Genomic DNA, 22,044 nt, shown 5'->3' with positions numbered 1-22,044 from the left:
CCATATGGTTTACATCAGCTGGCCTTCATATTCTATATATCAGGAAATACGTCCTTGCGTTGGCTTCTGGGCTTCCTGTGGTTTTTTAAAAACAGTAACCAGGCCTTATTTCTTAGAGCCGTCCATTTTCCCGAAATATAAACACAAAAATATTCCCTGCGAATCAATATCATAAGCTGATACTTTTTCCAGTTAATTTTTTCTACATCAATTTTATCTCCTTGTTGATTTTTGTCGTTTTTTTGCTGTGGTTTCAAGTATTTTCAACGGCAAAAAGGGACTGGTACCCATGATGCATTTGGGTGCATGACGTCACAGGGAGCCGCCATATTTCTCTGCAAGGGAAATGAAGGCACGAAACAAAAAAACTTAAAGTTTCAAGAAATTCGTCTAGTTCTACTTTTTTCTTTAGGTTAATTTGCTATTCCTTTTAATCATTTGATAGCTTGGAATATGGTCTTTTCAATGGTAGGGACTTCTGTCTGATGCAGAGCTGTTCAGCGTGGAAGAAAGACGTTGTTGGTGGGCAGTTGTGTTAGTGAGTTTAGTTTTGACTCTAAACAACATCTCATCTTTTCGTGATCTTTTCAAACTTCTCCGTGGATATGAGAGCTTCCTTAATGACTTCACTCTAAGGACTTCTGTGTTGGACCAAACCTTGTGGCTTTGACTTACAAGACGTCCAGTTGTTGAGAACAACCAAGGTTTCTCTATTTCAAACGATTCTTACGTGAACTCGTCAAGAAAACATTTCTATTCATTCAAAGATTTGGAGGATTTCATTGAACTTTATCCTCATTACTTCCAACAAACCATGGCTACTAGATCACAGAATCCTCACAGTCTGAGGCAAATTAATTTGGAAGAGATATGGGATGACCTAAAGGAAGGCATACAACATGTTTATGAACAGCAAAGCATGTCAAGACCGCGATATATAGAACTGTACACGTATCTTTTTTACATATACTTTAAATCATTATTAGAGTTTTATTACATTAATTGGCGGCTAGACCTCTCTTTATTATACCTGAGGTATATTATATTCCACGGTCTCCACATATAATATTATATTCTAAATACTTTCAAGCTATGTTAAGTGAATGTCTTGACCTATCAACACTACTTAGCATAGCTATTCATGAAATTTATATTTGTCTACTAATCTTGATAATTATGAATTTATATTATGTCAAACCTAAATTTTATTTTTCCATATTCTAGTAACCGTTTTGCCCCCCACATTATTATAGCCCATTGTGACAATATTTTCTTATAATATTGAAGGCATTTAGGCCATGATTGACTTGTGACGATTTTTCTATATCATTTGTTAAAGTTAATGCTATTATTTTTATTCCTGATGTTGTTATGGATGAAGGTGATAAGCTACTGCCATGATAAAAAAGTTTTAACCAACTGTTTTATTCATTTCTAACCAGAAGTGTTTGAGGATGAAATGTTTGGTTAAAATGTTTTTGCCTATCAAATATGGTACATTTATTGGTTAAGATTTTTTGAACCTAAAATACATAAAACTAGCAAGTAAGCTAGTTTGATATGCATCAGGTTATGGAGAAAAGGAAAGTCAATGTTATACACTTGATAAAGGTTCAAAATGTTAGTCATGTGACAGTTCTTGATTAACCTTGACTTTCTTTTGAAGGTCAACTAAATTCATTCTAAAAGAGTCCAAGTCATAGTCATATTATTTCCTTTTAATGTTAGAGCTTGATGTTTGTTATATTTATTGTCAAACCTTGACACACATCCAGACATGTTTATAATTATTGTACTAGTGTTCATCAGCAGTCACAGTCCCGTGTCTCCAAACACAAAAAGGTTCCAAATCAAGGAGGTTAGTTATTGATATTGTTTGAATGCTGAGATTTTTCTCCATACCATGTTTAACAAAACCAAGTTTCAAAACTAGTGATTATAACTCTTAAACTCTTAGTTTTACAAGGGTGGCTCCAGGAAGTTTTGAGATGGGGGGGGGGGGGGGGGAGGGATTGAAAATGTATACCGTACTGAGCAAAACCTGTTGGATGTATTACTACCACTCACTTCTATCCTTCCCTCTACATTTTTTTTCTACAAAAATATAAATTTTAATTCAATTGTGTGAAAAGCTAAATTATAGGATAAAACAATCAATTAAACCTCAGGTATAACAGGGGGTTCTAAACTATATTATAAATTCTAAACCATAGTTATAAACTATAATATAATATATTATAGCCTCAAATCTCATTTCATCAACCACATGATTGACCATAAGAGCTGGCCTCACAACAACATAATCCTCTCAGCTTATACATCATTTCTCATGCACTGGCAGGGCTTAAAATAATGGCCAGACATCGGACAATGTCAAATCTTTGCCTTGCCAATCATTTTGTCCAGTAATATTAGGCCAGATACGAGATATGACCAAAGTAAAACTAATTTTGGGCTGGTCATCACGACTGGCCAGCTGTTATCTTAAGCCTCACACTGGTATATTTGGGATGATTAATACAGAGAAAATGGCAATCATTAGCATCACAAAGTTTGTTGAAACTGATATAGGAAAAATATTAACATTAAAACCCAACTTTCTTCCCTTAGGAGCTCAATTTGTAGGCCATGAACTCTACAAGACATTGAGAGAATTTCTGAAATCATATCTAGTAAAACTACAGAAGGTAAAAAATTATATTGATATAGGTCACTGCTTGGTGTTTACTGTCAATATAATGACCTATTTCATAATTAGTGCTATAATCATATTTAGATATTGTAAAGCCTAGCAAGACAGTGACTTACTGTATGTAAAGGGTCAGTCTGTGTTTCTATGTAGAAAGTTGGTCTATGAAGATTACACAAATTATAATAAAAATGTTATTGATTTTATTAAATATCAAAAATATCAAAATAGTTCAGAAATTTAGGATTTGTGGAAAAATATAATTTTACCATAATATGGATAAAAATTCTTTCACTATTGTGATTCAAATTGAGCTGCAATCAAATTACTTCTGATTTGTAAAGCCTGGTTCAATCCAGATTCAATCGAAGGTTCAATCCAGTGTTGTAATCGGAATCAGAAGCAACTTATTCAGACTCAGTAGTGTACTACTGCTCATGAATAGTGCTTGTCTTTTTTCACACCCAAGTGATAAATGGGATACTGAGTTTGCATATGTTACTTACAGTTTCAATAATTGAATAATTACTATGATGCTAGTATGAATCAGGCTTTACAGCTTCAACAAATCAATGTACTTAATTAATTTATTCTGTGTGTTCTGACAGAATGGTGCTGATTTAATGGATGAATCAGTCCTAAAGTTTTATTCCAGTCAGTGGGAAGACTATAGATTCTCAAGCAAAGTACTTAATGGAGTGTGTGCATATCTTAATCGGCATTGGGTTAGAAGAGAATGTGACGAGGGCAGAAAAGGAATTTATGAAATATATTCAGTAAGTTGGATGATAAAAATCTTAGTCACTGAGATTTTGACACTTTAATTTTTCTTCCAGAAATATACGAAAACAACTTACAAATATATTATTCAATAAAATCACAAAGTTTAAGTGACTTTGAATATATATATATTTTTTTGCAAAATCACAAAATTAAAATGTCCTTGGACATTACGAAATTAATGTGTTGTGATTTCATGAAATAAGGTAGCTCAAAGCAATATAATTGAAGTCTACACATTCCATATGACCTGAATTTAACATGTACCTCATCCTACTCCCCTGATGAAAGTGGTTTTGGCTTCTATTCCCTACTGTTTACTTGTATCGCAACAGTCACAGATTGAAATGTATGTGAATGTGTAATATCACTATTTTTTCTTGTGTTCCAGCTTGCCCTAGTAACTTGGAGAGAGTTCCTTTTTAAACCATTGAATAAACAAGTAAGGAACTTTGTTATACAGTCAGCTTTCACCCATTACAAACCAGAGAAAAATCTCCACCAAAAAGAATACTGACAAAGAAATATGTTGTTCACCAGGTGACAAATGCTGTTCTGCGATTAATTGAAAGAGAAAGAAATGGAGAGACCATCAACACTAGATTAGTTAGTGGAGTTATTCAGTGTTATGGTATGTAAATTATTAGCCCATTCGAAATATTGTTAACCAACACTATTTCAAACTCATATTGGTATTTATAAAATTTATAAAACATCTAAAATAGTATGTGTACTCATTAGCTGGCTTCCACATTTATATTACACAAAAATGAAAAATGACAACAAATAATTATAAAGTGGCAACTTGTTCCTAAACTTTGCTTGTCTTGAACCCAAAAGCCTGCCCTCGCCCCTCCCCACCCTCCAAAAAAACTTTGCAAATTTTATCAATACCCCCATACCCTGAAACCACATCTGAGCTGATTAAAGTCAGGTCACAGATAACTCACAGATTGAATTGAAATGTACAGTAGTTTGTTAAGTTTTTTGGAGGGAGAAAAAATATACATTATAATAACTTTTTTACTCTTATTATATTGTTTAATATTGTGGATGGTGTATAAGAAAATTTAATGAAATTATGATTGTATTGTTGATTGCAGTTGAGCTTGGATTAAATGAAGATGACAGCACAACAAAAGGACCCACACTCAGTGTATACAAGAGTTCTTTTGAGTCTGTGTTCTTGGAGGATACTGAACGGTTCTATACTGCAGAGAGTATGGAGTTCCTGCGTGAGAATCCTATGACAGAGTACATGAAGAGGGTAAGCAGAGTCTTTGCAAGGATTTTATGAAGGTGTTTGGCAAACATTTTAAATTTATGGACATTATTGCTTTGCAAATTGATTCTAAGAACTCTGTAGTTTTTTCATAATCAATGGTTGCTCATGGTCTACTTAAATATGACCCCAAAAATGTATGGAGTGTAAAAAAGAAAGCAAACAAAACTTCCATTATGTGGACCACAACATTCATAATCAGTCTAATTGGACATATGAAAAATCTTATCTAACAAATTTTGTTGTTTTAGGCTGAAGCAAGACTGCTTGAAGAACAGAGAAGAGTTCAATCTTATCTCCATGAGAGTACACAAGATGAGGTATTGTTAAATTTGATTCCCCTTTGTTTATGAATGACTCATCAATAACATTCACCTGTTTTCATACATCAGTTCACTGGTCAAACACAAAGCATTCAGTCGAGGTTGAAAGGTTCAAATTTGAATAATCCTTTGAAAGTACCTTGGAACCTTGCTTGAGTGCTTTGTGTTTGACCAGTGAACCAATGTATGGAAAATGTAGAATACTCATTCCAAATTTCTCTTAATAAATTGGGTGCCCTGTGGTTCTAATAAACACAGGTAATCCAAACTAAAGCATGCAAAACATTTGTGTTTATGATTGAAACATCTTTAAACACATTGCCTCATTATTCATGCATTGGTTAATTGGAGGTGCAACACAATTTGAAGTAATTACTGTAGTTATATCATTATTATTCTCTTGAGGATAGAAGACAACTTCAAGTAATTATTTGTAATGTTACATTACTCATTTGATACTGTACAGTACATTCAACGTATGTTTGTCTTAATTTGTGTCATAACTGTTTCTTTTTCTTTCTACAGCTTGCAAGAAAGTGTGAACAAGTTCTGATTGAAAAGCACTTAGATATTTTTTATTCAGAATTTCAGAATTTGTTGAACGATGATAAAGATGAAGGTATGTTAATGATACATGTCATGATTGGATGATCCTGAACAGTGGGAAGCCATTTCAGTGTTTTTTTTACAGCATATTTCATTTACTGTGGTTTTCCATATTCTGCAAACTCAGTAGTTGGATGATGAAAATTGATTTTTTGCTGTCAGTACCTTTTATATTATTGACTTGTGGCAGTAAAAAACCAATTTACAACAAGCCGTTGAAATGTCAGAGTTTGCAGAAAATCATAAACCACAATGTGTTATTACCATACATTTCTCACTCATACAGCAAACTACTCTGTTAAATGTATAAGAAAAGAATACAAGATTTTGATAATATCTTTGATATTTTTCATAGATCTTGGTCGCATGTACATGCTGGTATCAAGAATACCAGATGGTCTTGTTCAGCTGCGGAACCTCCTTGAGAATCATATATGTTACCAAGGATTAAATGCCTTAGAAAAATGTTGTGAACAGGCATTCAATGTAAGTCATTAGAAAACTGCTGGAATATCATGCAGAGCTAAACAAATTTATGTCAAACATCCTATTGTATTTTTATATTATCAGGTAAAAATACGAAAAATGATTTCATATAAAAATGCTTGACATTCTGATATTGCTTTATATTGTAGTTTCTTGAGTTCTTCAACATTGTTTTTCTTCTCTGTTTTAGGATCCTAAAGTGTATGTTGAGACAATACTTGAAGTGCACTATAAATATAATGCACTAGTGCTTACAGCATTTAAAAACGATGCTGGGTTTGTTGCTGCCTTGGACAAGGTAAAAATCATTCCAATATTCAGATTAGTGTTGGATTTAATACTGACAACAAAGCTACTGGTTAAGATTAGTCATACCTTGTTTCTGGCTCAACATTATGAACCAACATTACTGGTCAAAATGACCAGGAATACTGGCAAGGAAAAATTTAACTGGACAAGCTCTGATTCTGGGCAGATATCGTTTGATGTCTGGCTGTTATTTTAAGCACTCTATAACAGTAATTTGGGCCTAACTACAGTTGTAGCTAATGAAGGTTTTGTTTTGCAGGCATTTGGGAAGTTTATCAACAACAATGCTGTTACCAAACAAGCACAAAATTCATCCAAATCCCCAGAATTACTGGCCAGATACTGTGACTCTCTCTTGAAGAAGAGGTGTGTTCTTTGGTAGTGGATCTTTATAGGAATAATTTTAAACTTGTAGTTGATTAGTAGTTGAGTGTTTCCATTCTTGTGTTCTAAAAATGATTCCAAGTATAATCTTGTGTCAATGCTCTCTTCAGTTCTAAGAATCCAGAAGAAGCAGAATTAGAAGATATTCTTAACTCTGTGGTATGTAGATCAAAGAAGAGAGCAAACTTAATGCATACATGTACACTGCCATGATATCCCAGCATTCTCATCGCACAAGCAGTAGTCTCATAAAAACCTGACCACAGTTGTGCAAGACAGTGCTTTTGCAGTGCACACCACCCATGCTTCCCACTGTGACCATTCTGTGCTGCGCTACGATCCTCACACACACATACACAAGAGCTACTCTGTTCTAGGAACACACCCTATGTGAGTATATTATAGAGGACCATGGCTTTTTACCTCCTTACAGATGATAGTATTCAAGTACATAGAAGATAAAGATGTCTTTCAGAAGTTCTATGCTAACATGCTTGCTAAACGCCTCGTACAGCACAACTCTGCATCAGATGATGCTGAGGCAAGCATGATCTCCAAACTAAAGGTAACTTCTTTTAAAATTTTGTTGTGTGATTAGAGCAGTTTTAGTAGGACTGTGAAAATATTGGTTCTGTTTGCTTGGCTTGCATGACCATGATGATTTCTAGAATTAATTGGTTGACTTTTCTCTTTTTAGTATTAGGTGTGTATGGTAGTTATAACATTAAATATTGAGTTTGCTCTTCAAATTGTTTATACTTTTCATCTTGCAGCAAGCATGTGGTTTTGAGTACACATCCAAGCTGCAGCGTATGTTCCAGGATATTGGTGTCAGCAAGGATCTTAATGATAAATTTAAGGCTCATCTGTCTAATACTGGACCATTAGACTGTAAGTAAAAACGATCAACTCCTCCTTTCTTATACTCCAAGAATCTGTTTTATTGTACTATATATAATAATTTATGAGATTTCTTTTGGTCATGTTTAGTGGATTTTAGCATCCAAGTCCTCAGTTCTGGTTCCTGGCCTTTCCAACAATCTGCCCCTTTCTCTCTTCCTGCTGAGGTAAGACCCACTCCTAAAATATCAAAATCAAATCACTAATTCAATGAAAACTGTCACAATTTTCTATGTCATTTGTCAACCAAGATGCACTCAATGATGCAATTAGTATTCATTCATTTTTTTTTTCTCTTTTCCCCAATTTCTTTTGATATTTGGTTTGTAGATGGAAAAAAGCTACCAGCGGTTTACCACATTTTACAGCAGTCAACATAGTGGTCGTAAACTGTACTGGTTATATCACAAGTCTAAGGTGAATAAATGTTTTCAATCATTCCCATTAAAGAATAAATAACAAAAGACACTGTGGCCATGTTAGATTATATAACAAAAGAGACCGAATGACAAATCTTTCGTTAAACCCATCCATAATGGGGGCTGTGAAAATCATCAATAAATGTTTTATCCCAAATCACACCTTGCATCAATTAGGTTTTCTACTAAAAAAATATACTCAAATATATTTGAATTGACCAAATATTCTGACCGATTTGGCTCATTGAAAGATCACTGCTTTAGAGATATATTTATATATATTCTTATATTTATTTGTCAGGGATTTGATTTACTGTTATAGATGCCTTGTTTTTTTAATACACCTATTCATGGAGAAATGTGTATTGGAATAAACTTTCTTTTTCCAGGCTTCAACAGAGTGTTTTTTTGTTAGTACGTTCATTCAAAATTTAATGTAGACACATAGATATATGATAGCTACAAACAGTAGATATATCAGAAGATATTTGTATAGTTTATTCGTTAGCTGATAATCAGTCTCACATACCTCTCACTTTGTACTGTCTACATTCTTAATAAAGCATTAAGACAACACTTGCTTTACAATTTTTTAGGGTGAACTGGTTACCAACTGCTTTAAAAACCGCTACACTCTTCAGGTAAGTTAAGCAAAACTACTGTGATGCATTCTAATCATCCCTGTAGTATCACTGTCATGAAGACAGTAAGATTAGTAGAACTAGGTACCAAAGATTTTGTTTGTTCGTATGTAAACTAAAAAAATTTTTAATGCTTTTATTTATATCTTCGAGCAGAGAAGTGCAATTTTAGGGGACTGATTCGCTTTTAAAAGACAGGACCTTGTTACTCTGAATATTAACGCTCATTTCAGAAAGAGCGTGGGGTTAGAGGACAAGTGCACGCTCTCTTGTGATTTTAAAACCTACGACTGGAGGCACATAGCCTTTGGGACCCAGGCTAGAATTGTTAAGATATAGCAACTTGTAAGGGGGGAGTGGAGGGTGAACATCTCCTATGAAGAATGTAATACGTTGTCAACGTAATAAAGCATAGTCGGGACAAGAAGGTGAATGTACACATGTACACCATAACAACCAAACACAATAGTGGCTTTTCGGATTTCTGCTTCCCCCTTGGTAAAATCCTGGCTACGCCCCTGAGTTTTGACACCTTTCTCTTCCTTCCGATTGTAATGAAATGAAAGCCCTTGAGAAAAAGGTGTCTAACTATTGCTATCTCTTGTTTTGTTGTCCAGGCATCTACATATCAAATGGGTGTATTATTGATGATGAACTCAGCTGATAGCTACACAGTAGAACAGATCCAAGAACAAACACAGCTCAAAAGGGTAAGATACTACTTATTATGTACAGACTATGTTTCTATCCTAAGTAAGGAATCGGCTGCTAAGATTAAGTTCAAGTTTTTTTTATTTACACACATACATGTATATAAATATTATAGGAGATAACAACACAGGTCAATGAGTTTGTATTTACAAAAATCATTAGTAGTTGTAGAATATTATATAAGTATAAGAAAAATGCTAAGTTAGTTTGCAGTGTAAACTTTCGAGTAAACCACCATGTATCCTTAACTATGGTCAAACCTAAGAAGGGTAATCAATTGATGGGTTGCAAGCATTTCCAAGAGAGTCAAAAGACAAAAACATGGCGGCGATTGTGGTGCCGTTAACAGTGGATGCTAATGAGAAATCTTTTGTTAAATGGTACCAACATGACCGCGATGACGTAAAGTGCAATCGAAGAATACATAAGTGAATGAATCTAGAGGAGGAACCTGTGCCTATATGCGAGAAATACTGATACTGAGTGTGAACTGATAGTGTATGTTTTAATCGTTTTGTAGGAAAATCTGCTGCCTATCTTAGGAATCTTACTGAAATCCAAGCTACTGGTAAGAAAGCTCTCTTTTGATTAGGCCTTTATTTGTTTTTTATTCTTTAACCTTCTTTTCGTGATGTTTTTTTAAGTCTTGATAAAAATTAAAAAAAAGTTTAAAGTTAAACCTTCTGATCATGAAGATATGAACGAATGAAATATTTATGAGCTAATCTTGCAAATACTTGTATTGCTGTTTGTTGATTGCGCACATCTAGGACCATTCCATACTCATTGTTTATCCTTGTGTTTGTGACAGCTTTGCGATACTGTTGATGACGCCTCTGAGCTACAACCTGATTCCATTTTGAAGTTGTTCTTTGCCTATAAGAAGTAAGCACAACTAAATTTGGCCACCGAAGTTGTGGTAAAATATAATAGTTCTCGATTGATTTACTCTTGAGAATATGTATTTGGTTTTTGCAGCAAGAAGCTTCGTGTTAATATCAACGTCCCGATGAAGATCGAGCAGAAGAACGAACAAGAACAAACACACAAGTACATTGAAGAGGACAGGAAACTTCTAATACAGGTTATTTAATTTCTCAAAATAATAGCTTTCTTCTATGCCCGGTTGTACGAAGGGTGGATAGCGCTATCCGATGGATAAATTTATTGGATTACAGCATTGACTTATCCACTGTATAACGATTTTTCCATCTGAGCTGACTTTCCTTTTTTTCTTACCCGGTTTTATCCTTTGGTAGTGTAATTTAGTTTGGGTGGTGTTATAGCCCCCTTAACCCTCAGTCCCCTACGTTCCCATGGTAACTGACTTCGTATTTGTTATATTATTTTCTAGGCCGCCATTGTTCGTATCATGAAGATGCGTAAAGCCCTCAGACACCAACCTCTGCTGGCAGAGGTGTTATCTCAACTTTCCAGCCGATTTAAACCCAGGGTACCCGTCATCAAGGTAACCATTTCCAATATTTACAACAAACACTAGTATGCTAATTTATTTTGGCATGCAAAAGAAATTTGATTGATTGGTTTGAGTATTTGTAAATACAATCCGTATTGGGTGCCCACTAAATAATTGGTGGGAATATTTTCTAGGTGAGTCTATTTGTACTCATATCTTCTATATATGGTTTATGAGAGGTTATGGCTCTTCTGTACTACCCCGTGTTGATGTAATTTCTCCTAGTAGTTTATAGAATAAGGCAATAGTCCTCTATCCTGCTTTCTGTAGTTTGATACATGAGGGATAGTCTATCCTGAAGAGTTGTGATCTTGAGGAAGAACTTGCTTTGCGTTTATCCATTAAGCCTTGAGTCACGTCATACGTAGGATGTTGTTGTGTTTTCTCGTACTCATGTTTTTAAAGAAAGGAATAATAACTCGTAATTCTTATGGGTTTATTCGTTAGGCCTCGTAGTGGTATCTCGTAATACTGTTTGTAGTTAAATGAAGGGTAGTCAGCCCCGGTGTGTCGATAAAGGGTCTGTAACACGAGCAACGAAGTCGTGCAACTTGTCGCGCAACATTGTTGTTTTGCGCTTTGCACAAAATGTTACCAGAAGTTTGATGCTGCGCCCAAGAAATTTTTTATATGGCACAAATTAAAAAGCCATGCGCTTCCAAAAGAGAATTTGCGGGATAGTAATGCCAGCAAAAATGCTCTCCTCTTCGCAACGCGATAATGTTGCGCGAAGCCCGTTGAACGATTTTGTTCCCATATTAACGTACTATAAGAATCTCCCAAAAATGTCTTTACTCCCATAGTATGAGATAGATACTTGAATAGGGTTGTAGAGAAATGTTGACTGAAGTGACTTTCTTTGCTTCGAAGAAATGTATCGACATCTTGATCGAAAAGGAGTACCTTGAACGAGTAGAAGGAGAGAAGGACATGTACGCTTACTTAGCGTAAATGAAGACCTTGCACACCAATGAGGAACATCACCGACTATTAATATATATATTGAAGAGAGATAGCCAAGAACTATCAACTTGCAAACACGTCACCAATACATAAAAGTAGAGGAGAAAATGGGAAGGGAAGTATACGAAATTATTTTGTATTGAAACTGAGTCAAACCTTTGCCATTAGACGTTCAAACCTTCATTAAAAATGCTCTGTGAATCAAAAAATCAAAAAATAACAGAAAACTTCAGTGTTAAAGGAGCGGAATTCAGGGGCGAATTCAGGATTTTCTTCAAGAGGGGGTTTTGCTTTCAAGGAGCATTCACCTGTAAAAGATGCCGAGCCAAAAAAAAAGAAGAAAAAAAAAAAAAAAGCAACGAACAGTACATTATGTTTCAGAAGAAATCGAAATTCTTATAGGTGTGGTTGCAACCCTTCCCGGCCCTGGATCCGCCCTATGAATTCGTACACGAAGAAGAGGACGAGGACCGGATTATTTGGTTTCATGACTTACCACGAAAATTTCAGTTGTGAGTGTAGCCTTGCACACTGATTTTGGCTCTTATATTTGCCTTTTATTTTTAACATGCCACAGAATGTGTAAAGTTGTTGTTAACATTTCTACAGACCAATAATACTAAAAAATATTAATAAAACAACTGGTTCATTATAAGACTTGGTGGTAACTTGTCCCCAATCAACCTGAACCTTTCAACAACAAATGATGGTCTTTCTACTTTTAAAGATGTTTATTTTTTCTTACAAAAATCATGATAAATCTATATAACACAAAACTTGATGTCAAAACAATAGTTAAATACTAAAATTATTTCCAATTATGTTAATTAAGATTTTTGATTTTGAAGTAAACTGTTCATTTAAAGTTTTTTACTAATTTTTTTCAGATTCTGTGTAAAACATTGTGTAAACACCTGAAATTGTGAAATGATCTTAATTTAGGGGTTTAACATAATAAAAAGTAGTTAATTTTGGACAATTTTGGATAAATCAAATTCTTAAACTAAACTGGAACGAAATTCTCAAATGTTTTTCAGAAAATATTTTTCTTATGTTGTTGATTGATATAATTTAAAATTACTAGAAATGTTTGATAGTTTTCTTTTTCCAACATGGAAAAACGACGCCAAAACGTACATTAAGGATTTCGTACATTTGAACACTCAACACTTAAATGGCTTTGCCACCTTTGTGTGAACTTTGTTAACAACTAATAAACCATTCAACTGTTTTATAGGCCGATAAAATTTAACCGGTTATTTGTAGCTTCTAAACTTGGTCAACGGAAATATTTTTAAAAATTAAAACGAATTGGGCGTAAATTATCTTACCTTTGATATTAGATTAAAAGTCAACAAGCCAAGATGACTCCACCCTTACTGCAAACCAGCCTTCTGACTTTATATTTTTAACAATAATTGTCTAAAGTGAACATTAATTTTTAACCAAAAAATGTAATTTTGAGATCAAATAGAAAAGCTTTGAACTACCTCTTAGTAAACAGAACAGCAAATATTCAATCAATCATTTTGCTTGAATTCAGAAGATCTAGTGTTGTTCTCTTTGTGAGAATATTTGTAAAAGTGTCCTCTTGATTGTCGTTTGTTGTTTGCTTAGTTTTAAGTGGTCTGTCAGTTTTGAATTTCAGCCAAGTCCTTCGTACCAGGTGTGAAGAGATTGTGTAGTTCGCCACGTGCTAGGAGACCCGCCATTCTCATCAACCAAACAATCAAAAACCGCTGAAAATCTTTTTCACATTAACTATGGTCAGTTAAAAATAAGGTGAAATTTCAACATGTGCTATTAAATTTTGAGGTTACCGTAAAGCTAATCAGTTCTCAAAAACAGTTGTCCTAATAACACTTTCTTTGACAATAAATTGTTCAAAGAAAAAAAGCCCTTTGAAGTGCCATTGAAAAGCGGCACTAGTAGATCGAACGTTGTTAAGTTGTCAAGATCAATCTGTTCAGATGGTTAGTCCTTAGGGCAAAGTTATTTACATGAGATTCGTATGTTTCACGAAGTGCGATGAAGCGAAACATTAATATTCTTCTTTGGTAGGTGAAGGATGACGTTTGCTGTGGACAGTAACCAATCACTCGCATCTTTCGTTCACCTTATTGACAATTCGTGTGTGAAAGCTTTGTATTTGGGATTTCTAGTGGACGAGCGGTAATGGGCTGATATTACATGAACAAAACCACCTCCTTTCCTTCTTTACAAAGACGTCATTGTTATCCTCCAATCGACTTTATTCAACTTCTTTCTTTTACATCTACACTTTACTGAATTAGAATTTAGTTGTGTCACTGTACAACAGTGGTCCCACGGTGTCTCGACCATTTTCTTGTACTTCCTTGGTTCCATTGCCAATTAACGATCAACAGGCATCAAGTTGGCTTGACGGTTACCAATAAAGGCGGAGCGTATACTACCTATTTTGTAAATCTCGGATTAGCATCCATTGAGCTATGCCCAATGACATGTAACATAGTTTATTGTGTTGTTCTATATTGTTTTTAACTATATATAATATATATATGTATATTTAAATAAGTTCCGAATGAATTCAGAACGATTACAACAAACATTAGACCCAATGTGGGCGACATAGTCCGTCATAATATTATTAGAATCTTGAGAATTTTGTATCCTCGTGTGTGTGGAGTTTGGGCAACACACGTGTTTGCTTCGTATACAGCGTATATAGATAGATAGATACACGTACGTCCTTTCACACACACGAGGTGTTATTATTTCTCTGCCAATAATAGTTTACAAAAACACTTCGCATCCCCTTTCAAAGAGCTTACCTACCATTCGTGTAAACTAATATTGCAGACGGGCAAAATGTACACATTTACATGGCCAAGTTATATAGCCTCTTTTAGCTATACCCTAAGTTTGTCTCGTCTTAGATAAGGTTTATGTACAGTTTTGTCGTATTGTACATCAGATGAGTATAGTTGCGATTGGTTTGTTCATTCTTGTGCAGAGTCTCCGCGTATTTGATTCTTCGCAACTTTCTCGAAGTGCTTCGGTATCACCGTGGTGAGCTATAGATAGTGGTCTTTCAAGTCTTTCACCGTGGTTTTGAGTCCTTTTTTGACTGACCCGGAGGATTAGTCATGTTTTGTTTTTTCGTGTATCGCTTACACTTGCACGTTCGAACGACTGGTATTCTGTACCTTCGTTTTGTACCATCGTTGCAAAACACAGTCACTTTTCTCCTCTTTACGTAATCGGGAACACATCTCCATTCCCGCTTGTTTCTGCTTATTACTTTGCTGAACTCTGGGAACCACGGTAGTTCATCCATTGGTAGGCATCTTCCATCACAAATAGTATCTCGTATAGCTTTTCGACTAGTGCAAAAACCATTAGAAACGTAGCGACGTATTTTAATCCCATAACAACCCAGATTCAGGATTCCTAGAAAAACATCAATTAAAGAATTAATTGGAATCACTAAAAATCATGAGTGTTGTAAGAAGAGTTTCGTAGTAAAAGGAAGAATCTATTAGCCATGCCACGCGCCATCTATCATACACGCTACAAGCAGAACATAGTCAATCGTCAGCCATTCAAATCGCACAACAAACAATTTCGAACCACTGAAAAGGCTCCATGTGCTCGCCAGAACAACTCTCAAAAAGGGTTAGAAATCTTCTTCAGTACTCACTTGGTTCTTCGCGGGGCTGCTGCAGGGCGAACAATTGTTGTACGTCGTTTTTCCCGCCAGAAGTTGAGTTGAATGTCTCGTTGAAAGCACGAGGTATTGTTGGAGTCGAACGCTGTGGCTTTGCACGCTTACGACACAAGCCATTATCCCAACAGAGACCCAAAATAACAAGTCCTAGAAGAAGCTTCCAACTCCAACACCTTCTCCAGTGTTTCATGTTTTGTATCCGAAGGCAAACACAATCCTCAGAGATTTCTTTGCAGCGCTTCTCTTCAAAAAAGTTCCTTCAAAAAACCCCACACGTCGATGAGTAGAGCTACAAATGTCAATAAGGCGAGCATTCTGGCGCCTTTGCGCTCGCAATCAAAGTCGACCAATCGTAGCCTCGCTAGGCAACACGCACCACAAGGAAAGTAATTAGCGCCACGAGTTGAGCGCGTCCATGAAAAAAGACGTCAATTGGCAAGAAGTACAAGTCTTAACCACGGTACACCATAAAACAGTACAGCTTTTGGCCTCAACTCATGTTCAAGAGCACGAAATACACTCTGCTCTGTGTTGGTTTGAAGTAGTTTACGTAAAGTAAACAATGCCATTGAAATTCATTGACGTACAGTCTGCTTGGGGACTCGACCAATAAGAATCATAAAGGACGTAAATAAAGCTAGGAACCAGTTTGAAAAGAAAAAAATGACCTCTTAGTGACCTTGGAAAGAGTTTGAATACCTAACCAAGGCACTTTTGACAAGGAAAGTCACTTCATTACAAGTTCATTAAGTGTTTGAAAACAAGTTTTCAAACTCTTGGCAGTTTTCAAAGTATCCATCAGAAAGCCAGAGAAATTCAATTAATTTGTGTGTTACCTTAACTTTATGTATCTGATTAATTAAAAAGGGCATCTTCATTGATCTTACTATGTTTTTTGATTGCTATTAGCTTGGTTGAATGAGTTAAGGCTAATAAATTGTGCGAGTAAACTGACCGACTTGATCGGAAGCCAGCATGCTTCAACTAGCAACCAGACAACTTGAAACTGATGTTTAAAAACAAGCCGATTAGATAGTTTTATTACCGCTAGAATGTGATTTATCATCAACTCCATGCCACAAATATTGTTTACAAGTTCTTGTTTAGTCTTTGCCGTTGTTCTGTGTATTCTTTGATATTTAGTTAATCGTAATTGTATATTGATTCGTTAGAATACGACTGAATTTTGCATAATAATTTAAGAGATCGGAATGTTGGTCTGTTTCCTACTTTCATTAGTCCCAGTTCGATGGCGACAGTTTGCCTGTTATTTGGCATCCAATCTCATTTGTTTCTATTCGTTATTTGACTATTCAGTACGTTACTACCGTTTCTACTCAGCCATCTTGTCGGTGATTCATCTTGTTTCCCTTCAGTGAACCAATAAAATTATCACACAGAAAACATTGTTCCGGGTGCCTTAGACAAAGTAACTCGGTTCTGACGGCGTTGTCAGCCGATAGATATTCAGAAATATCCATTCAACATTCGAAGCACTGTATCGAATTTAGAAAGTCATTGAAAAAAGATAAGAAAGGCATCGAAAATAAAATACAATCACTTGTAATACGATAATGAATCATAATTATGATTCGTGACTAATGTAATAAACTGCGATCTGCAACAAGCGAACTTTGATATATATTTTTTATGATCTATCTTTCGGTCCTTAAAGTAAAGACCAGAACCGTAACTGAGATACTCCGCATATTCAGCAAGTGAGCTACTCAGCGACAGCGTCAATCAAATGCTTATTCTTTTAACCAACTACTTCAATATAAAACGGGAAAGTAGTTGAGCCTTCCGCTAAATCTTGCTTCGTATATTCTTTCTCTTCTCGTATGTTGTTCAAATCTGCAGAACCAGAAAGCTAATGGAGTGTCAGTAGAGATTTAAAAAAATCTATAGGCCAACACCACAAATATAGCAATAGTCTATTAAGACATAGTTTTTAGTAAATGAGTAAAAAACTAACAACACACAAACAACAGATTGGTAAAAATATACTCTTGTAAAGTTTTGCTCAATTAAACTAAACCAGCCGGTTTTGTTGGACGACTTTTTAAAGAAAATAATAAGTTAATAAAAAAGAAAATAGATCTGGTATCTTACTAGAATACCCTCTACTTGCTTTGAGATCAACGTCAAATTATTAATAATTATTAAATATTTTTTATTAATAATATCATAATAAAAGTTGTTTTATTTTTCTAGAAGACATCTATTTCTTATAAGATGAGAGTATGTGGACCGCGTGGCACTAATGAAATAGTAGAAGATAATATAGGTAAGTTGTAGTGCTTGGGAACGAGGTTATTCCGGGCGAAAGCCCTTGGAATTAAATTCGGAAAAATTAATTTCCGACCTCGCTGGGATTCGAACCCACGACCTTCGGAATTGTACTACCGATGCTCTACCAGCTGAGCTAGAGGTCAGACTGAGAGCAGGCCGGGGTGAAATAGATGTTAGGTCGCGGTAATTATGATGCAAAGATGAGAGTATGTGGACCGCTTTCGCCCGGAATAACCTCGTTCCCAAGCACTACAACTTACCTATATTATCTTCTACTATTTCATTAGTGCCACGCGGTCCACATACTCTCATCTTTGCATCATAATTACCGCGACCTAACATCTATTTCACCCCGGCCTGCTCTCAGTCTGACCTCTAGCTCAGCTGGTAGAGCATCGGTAGTACAATTCTGAAGGTCGTGGGTTCGAATCCCAGCGAGGTCGGAAATTAATTTTTCCGAATTTAATTCCAAGGGCTTTCGCCCGGAATAACCTCGTTCCCAAGCACTACAACTTACCTATATTATCTTCTACTATTTCTTATAAGCTGGAGTTTGTATTATCGAAGTATTACACCGATCCTTATTATGAACCAAAAATTTAATTAATTTCTCTAGCATTATTAGGAACTTTTCCGTCGTTAATATGTTATTCTCTTTTCACTTTTTTTAAATCTTATAAATTATTTTTTTTCTTCTATCGGTGTACAAAATAATAATCATTTTCTCTATCCCTCTATCAATATACGACTGACTTTTTTTCCGAGACTTACTTCTCAAACTAAAACATAATCTTTCATCGTATTCGAAAATAAAAGCCTATTCTAGCCGTAGTTTACATCATGAATTCATTTTTTTTTTTAGCGAAAACTGTTTAAATTATGGTACAAGAATTTGAGCAACAAGCAAGAAAGTAGCACAACGAAAAGTCTTTCTATTGACCCCTCAAAGTGACTTTTATTCTACATTTTGTAGCGCCTACTCAACCATAAAACCCCAAGACAATATTGTCATTGTGCTCAAGACCTCATGCACTTTATCATTTTTCTTGCGCTCGATCAGTCACCATAAATCCAAAAATCTAGCTCTTCTCAGGGAAAAAAACAAAAAAGGTGGAGTAGGAACTTGAAACTTGAGGAAGGTATTTTTCTAATCCCCATGCAGTTATAGCTTATTTTTTGAAGAAATACAAAGGTACTGAGCTCGAGATGGATGGAAAGTTCTGGAAATCCATTGTGCGACCTAGTTAATGTTCCATGGCTTTCGCGGAAGTTTTACAGTATTTAAAGCCGTCATTTTAATGGAATATTCGTTCGCTTACTCGCTCGTTAGAGCACCACTCCAAATCTAATCTATAAATAGAGCTGTTCAAGTAAAATAGGGTCACGTGTTTCTACAGATTGGCTTAACTGATATACAATTATCCCTGTTTATGTGATTACCAAATGAATTAGAAATATTGGTTGATGAAACAGCCCGAGACACGCAACTCGAACCATTTGAAAAGCAGCCAGCTGATCACCTGATCCCTTGCCCGTTGTGAGACTGTGAAGCCATTATCAAGACCTTGTGCTAAGATATAATAAATTGCTTGCGTGTCAATATCCGACAGTTTTCTTCTCAATTCCCGAAGGAAATGAGCCTTTTTGGTGCCTAATGACTAATATATGTATACACTCGGTTCGTTTAAAACAAATTCACTGAGTTAGTTGTTTATCTGTATTCTAATATTGCAAACAGTTTTTAATTATTTCTATCTGCGTCGTTAATTGTCCATTAACTAATGTTCTCGTTTTTTATCGCGATGATCAAATTTATGCCCCTACGTTTTTCACTCTGTCGCACACGCAATGATCGAAACTGACCTTAGCTCTGGGGAAAGGGTGCACTTTGGCTAGCTTGTCTTGATAGGGATTTATCGCGGAGATCCGCCCCAGGCCATTCAAACTGTAAAATAGCATACCCTATTCAAGACATTTCGTTGTAAATCATAGCCTGGTCTCAGTCTCTAAGTGTCGAAAACGTTATCTCAATATATAGTGCATGCATGCACTTATATATCCAAGATTGACGAACCTGTTCAAGACATTATCACGTAAACAGTATCACTCCAAGTACAAAATCACGAAAAACCATACCCTATACAGCAGTACATTCCCGTCATGGGCTTGTATATGAAAGTATCCCCCGGGAGTCCCGAACATGTGTCTTAAATTTGAGATAGTGTTTTTGTTGCATCAGTTAATTTTCATTGATAAGCATGCTAGCTCCTATATTACAAATTGCCGTTTGATCACGTCGAGCTGCGCCACTGTTGTACTCGAGGTGATGATTAGCGATTAACTCGCTTTTTTTAATGCAGTCTTGATGTAGAAGCTGTGCATAGTTCTGTTCAATGAATCAGTTGGTTTTCTTTTATTCTCTTGTGATTAATTCGATATCTCTCACCCCCTCCCTCCCTCTCCCTCCTGTCCTTTCCCTCTCACCTCCTCCGCTTCCTAGTTATCCTTAACTTAACCAAATTTTGGCTAATTGGGATTCACCATAACTTTTGATACAATAAGCTTTATGCATCTAGGCCTTTTCTAAGTACGACAAATAAGGCAAAGCACAACCACCATTCTATATCCCATACCTTAGAAAATTTCAGCACATGATCAGAAGCCGAATGCATGAAATATATATACCAAAATGAATAAACAAGATGACTCTCCTAAGATCTGATTAACTGCCGTTTTTTCTTAGTTGTGGGATAAAATGAATTTTACACCAAATTGAAAAACGTTGGGTTAAAAATCCTCAATCATCGAAGCTAATACCGAAGGGTGTTCTGGGTAAACAGGTACTGATTCTAATATGCAGTTTTGCAGCTCTCGAACAATAATTCAACCAAACAAAGTATTTTCTCCCACTTCATGAATGTGTCTAGCTGTACGCAAACACTCAGGATGCCCAGGATGTCGACTACCCATGGATAATATCCGTTGGTCTTAGCTTCGTTGGTTTAAACTTTCTTAACCCGACGTTTTACCTCGATTTTTGTTGTATTTTAGAGTATGTTAATCATTCATACTCATTTTTGAAAAAATTGAGAGAAAAAAAACAGTTTTAACCATTCCGAGGTTGAGGGGGGAAATGGGTCGAGTTGACATTGCAGTAAATTGGGGGACTTTCTTAGGGTACATTGGAAATGTGTTTCCTAAAACAGCCCAAACAAGTATCATTGTTACTATCATCATCATCATCATCATCATCATCATCATCATCATCATCGTTATTATTATTATTGCATAATTTTTTCCTCTCTGTCATTTCAATCCACAATAACTAGCGGGACGAACCTAGGTTTTGTTATACAGTTAGTTTAGCGGTTTTGCTTCATAGTTCTTTCTTAGGTCAAGTAATTATAAAATGTCTTAACATTGTCCACGTTCTGACTGGTGATCCATTTCTGGCATCTCTGGATTAGGAACGATTATTACTATTATTTTGTTTATTTCCACTCTAACTCGTTTTACAAGTATTGCTCTTAGATTTGCTCTTAAATTGCGGATATATTATACAGTCAAGATGTCATTAACGTTGTCCACCGAAAAAGAACATTTACACATTTACGCATTTAGACATTTACACATTTAGACTAAAGTGAGCCTGAACTTTAAATGTAAAATTCAACTTGTGAATCGAAATTCCAGAATGCCCCGACCATTTAGTGAGGAATTAAGATGGAGAATTGTACTTCAGCGTTCGTTTTATGCCAGAACGTTCGAGGAAACACGTGATATTTCTTTTAGTCTAAATGTCTAAATGTCTAAATGTCTTTTTTCGGTGGACAACGTTAATGACATTGACTGTATATCTAAGCAATTCCCCAGTTATATCAAGTCAATGTTATTATTATTATTATTATTATTATTATTATCATTACTATTATTGTTAATATTATTATATTATTATTATTATTATTATCATCACCATCATTATTATTATCATTATTATTATTATTAAATAGGGAACCCATCCTTCCAATTATTTTTTCAGTGGGTACCTGCAATAAGCCAGTTCATAGTTTAAG

General features: G+C 35.4%; 2 protein-coding genes across 2 annotated transcripts; one reads left to right on the top strand and one right to left on the bottom strand.

Annotated features, from left to right (window-relative positions):
* The first annotated feature begins 328 nt into the window (after positions 1 to 328).
* On the top strand, positions 329 to 12,625 carry LOC116296640 (cullin-1). Its single transcript, XM_031704691.2, has 24 exons — positions 329 to 951; positions 1,776 to 1,858; positions 2,611 to 2,687; positions 3,298 to 3,465; positions 3,861 to 3,911; positions 4,010 to 4,100; positions 4,573 to 4,736; positions 5,003 to 5,071; positions 5,600 to 5,693; positions 6,036 to 6,166; positions 6,357 to 6,464; positions 6,735 to 6,841; positions 6,970 to 7,018; positions 7,293 to 7,424; positions 7,633 to 7,750; positions 7,850 to 7,926; positions 8,090 to 8,176; positions 8,775 to 8,819; positions 9,437 to 9,529; positions 10,051 to 10,098; positions 10,342 to 10,415; positions 10,509 to 10,614; positions 10,885 to 10,998; positions 11,878 to 12,625. The coding sequence occupies exons 1-24, from the start codon at positions 815 to 817 to the stop codon at positions 11,956 to 11,958; spliced, it is 2,304 nt and encodes a 767-aa protein (XP_031560551.2). The 5' UTR covers positions 329 to 814; the 3' UTR covers positions 11,959 to 12,625.
* Positions 12,626 to 14,201: 1,576 nt separating this feature from the next.
* Positions 14,202 to 16,228, bottom strand: LOC116296644 (sclerostin domain-containing protein 1). Its single transcript, XM_031704694.2, has 2 exons — positions 15,653 to 16,228; positions 14,202 to 15,402 (listed from the first exon to the last, which is right to left on the bottom strand). Exons 1-2 carry the CDS (start codon positions 15,867 to 15,869, stop codon positions 15,053 to 15,055), a joined length of 567 nt encoding a protein of 188 aa, XP_031560554.1. The 5' UTR covers positions 15,870 to 16,228; the 3' UTR covers positions 14,202 to 15,052.
* Positions 16,229 to 22,044: the final 5,816 nt, after the last annotated feature.

Source organism: Actinia tenebrosa, unplaced genomic scaffold, assembly GCF_029948245.1.
Source record: "Actinia tenebrosa isolate PJP-AT-01 unplaced genomic scaffold, QUT_ActTen_1.0 PGA_scaffold4__44_contigs__length_22323623, whole genome shotgun sequence".
Classification (NCBI taxonomy): Eukaryota; Metazoa; Cnidaria; class Anthozoa; order Actiniaria; family Actiniidae; genus Actinia; species Actinia tenebrosa.
The sequence above is the reverse complement of the archived record's forward strand: the minus strand, read 5'-3'. Positions and strand labels throughout refer to the sequence as shown.